This window comes from Nerophis ophidion, linkage group LG01, assembly GCF_033978795.1.
Source record: "Nerophis ophidion isolate RoL-2023_Sa linkage group LG01, RoL_Noph_v1.0, whole genome shotgun sequence".
Taxonomy (NCBI): domain Eukaryota; kingdom Metazoa; phylum Chordata; class Actinopteri; order Syngnathiformes; family Syngnathidae; genus Nerophis; species Nerophis ophidion.
The window spans coordinates 3,614,648-3,617,147 of record NC_084611.1 but is presented as its reverse complement, the minus strand read 5'-3'; the positions used below and the strand labels follow the sequence as shown (position 1 = coordinate 3,617,147).

Sequence of the window (2,500 nt, the reverse complement as noted above, 5' to 3'; positions counted from 1 at the left end):
GTCACCTGTGTCAAGTGGGTCACCAGACTGATTGTGCCACCCGACTGAATGTGTCACCTGTGTCAACTGGGTCACCTGACTGAATGTGTCACCTGTGTCAAGTGGGTCACCAGACTGATTGTGCCACCTATGTCACCTGACTGAATGTGTCACCTGTGTCAAGTGGGTCACCAGACTGATTGTGCCACCCATGTCACCTGACTGAATGTGTCACCTGTGTCAAGTGGGTCACCTGACTGAATGTGTCACCTGTGTCAAGTGGGTCACCAGACTGATTGTGCCACCTATGTCACCTGACTGAATGTGTCAAGTGGGTCACCTGAATGAATGTGTCAAGTGGGTCACCCGACAGAATGTGTCACCTGTGTCAAGTATGTCACCTGACTGAATGTCACCTGTTTTAGCATGTCACCTGTGTCAAACATGTCACCTGACTGAATGTGTCACCTGTGTCAAACAGGTCACCTGACTGAATGTGTCACCTGTGTCAAACATGTCACCTGACTGAATGTCACCTGTTTTAGCATGTCACCTGTGTCAAGTATGTCACCTGACTGAATGTGTCACCTCTGTGAAACATGTCACCTCACTGAATGTATCACCTGTGTCAAGCATGTCACCTGACTGAATGTGTCACCTGTGTCAAACATGTCATCTGACTGAATGTCACCTGTTTTAGCATCTCACCTGTGTCAAGTATGTCACCTGACTGAATGTGTCACCTCTGTGAAACATGTCACCTGACTGAATGTATCACCTGTGTCAAGCATGTCACCTGATTGAATGTGTCACCTGTGTCAAGTGGGTCACCAGACTGACTGTGTCACCTGACTGAATGTGTCACCTGTGTCAAGTGGATCACCTGACTGAATGTGTCACCTGTGTCAAGTGGGTCACCAGACTGATTGTGCCACCTGTGTCGGCTAACTGAATGTGTGGTCACCTGTGTCAGCTGACTGAATGTGTGGTCACCTGTGTCAGCTGAGTGAATGTGTGGACACCTGTGTCACCTGACTGAATGTGTCACCTGAGTGAATGTGTGGTCACCTGTGTCACCTGACTGAATGTGTGGTCACCTGTGTCAGCTGACTGAATGTGTGGTCACCTGTGTCAGCTGACTGAATGTGTGGTCACCTGTGTCAGCTGAGTGAATGTGTGGACACCTGTGTCACCTGACTGAATGTGTCACCTGAGTGAATGTGTGGTCACCTGTGTCACCTGACTGAATGTGTGGTCACCTGTGTCAGCTGACTGAATGTGTGGTCACCTGTGTCACCTGACTGGATGTGTGGTCACCTGTGTCACCTGAGTGAATGTGTGGTCACCTGTGTCAGCTGACTGAATGTGTGGTCACCTGTGTCACCTGACTGAATGTGTGGTCACCTGTGTCAGCTGACTGAATGTGTGGTCACCTGTGTCACCTGAGTGAATGTGTGGTCACCTGTGTCACCTGACTGAATGTGTCACCTGAGTGAATGTGTGGTCACCTGTGTCACCTGACTGAATGTGTGGTCACCTGTGTCAGCTGACTGAATGTGTGGTCACCTGTGTCACCTGACTGAATGTGTGGTCACCTGTGTCACCTGACTGAATGTGTCAGCTGACTGAATGTGTGGTCACCTGTGTCACCTGACTGAATGTGTGGTCACCTGTGTCAGCTGACTGAATGTGTGGTCACCTGTGTCACCTGAGTGAATGTGTGGTCACCTGTGTCACCTGACTGAATGTGTGGTCACCTGTGTCAGCTGACTGAATGTGTGGTCACCTGTGTCACCTGAGTGAATGTGTGGTCACCTGTGTCACCTGACTGAATGTGTGGTCACCTGTGTCAGCTGACTGAATGTGTGGTCACCTGTGTCACCTGAGTGAATGTGTGGTCACCTGTGTCACCTGACTGAATGTGTGGTCACCTGTGTCAGCTGAGTGAATGTGTGGTCACCTGTGTCACCTGAGTGAATGTGTGGTCACCTGTGTCACCTGACTGAATGTGTGGTCACCTGTGTCAGCTGACTGAATGTGTGGTCACCTGTGTCAGCTGACTGAATGTGTGGTCACCTGTGTCACCTGACTGAATGTGTGGTCACCTGTGTCACCTGACTGGATGTGTGGTCACCTGTGTCAGCTGACTGAATGTGTGGTCACCTGTGTCACCTGACTGAATGTGTGGTCACCTGTGTCACCTGACTGTATGTGTGGTCACCTGTGTCACCTGACTGAATGTGTGGTCACCTGTGTCACCTGAGTGAATGTGTGGTCACCTGGTCCAGGTCGGCGAGCAGGGTGTGCAGGGTTGAGAGTTCCCTGCCCAAGTCTATGTAGCCGTCGAAGCCGGCGGTGTGGTTGAGGGCGTCGGGGTGTGAGATCTCCTGCAGGAAACGCTGCATGCTGCTCCACTGCCGCTCCACAAAGTCGTTCATGAAGAGCATGTACTCCTCCTTCAAGCCGAACCTGCGGCCGCCGGCGCCGTTAGTCGGGGAGCGGGTCGTCACGGCGACCGGGG

General features: G+C 51.7%; 1 protein-coding gene across 2 annotated transcripts in view; it reads right to left on the bottom strand.

Moving 5' to 3' along the window:
• LOC133549021 (disabled homolog 2-interacting protein-like) overlaps positions 1-2,500 on the bottom strand; it is a 47,789-nt gene that overhangs the window by 22,099 nt on the left and 23,190 nt on the right. For both annotated transcript variants that reach the window (XM_061894084.1, XM_061894093.1), the window contains one exon: positions 2,259-2,448. In XM_061894084.1, the coding sequence (XP_061750068.1) occupies positions 2,259-2,448 (190 nt within the window). The remainder of the gene's footprint in view (positions 1-2,258; positions 2,449-2,500) is intronic.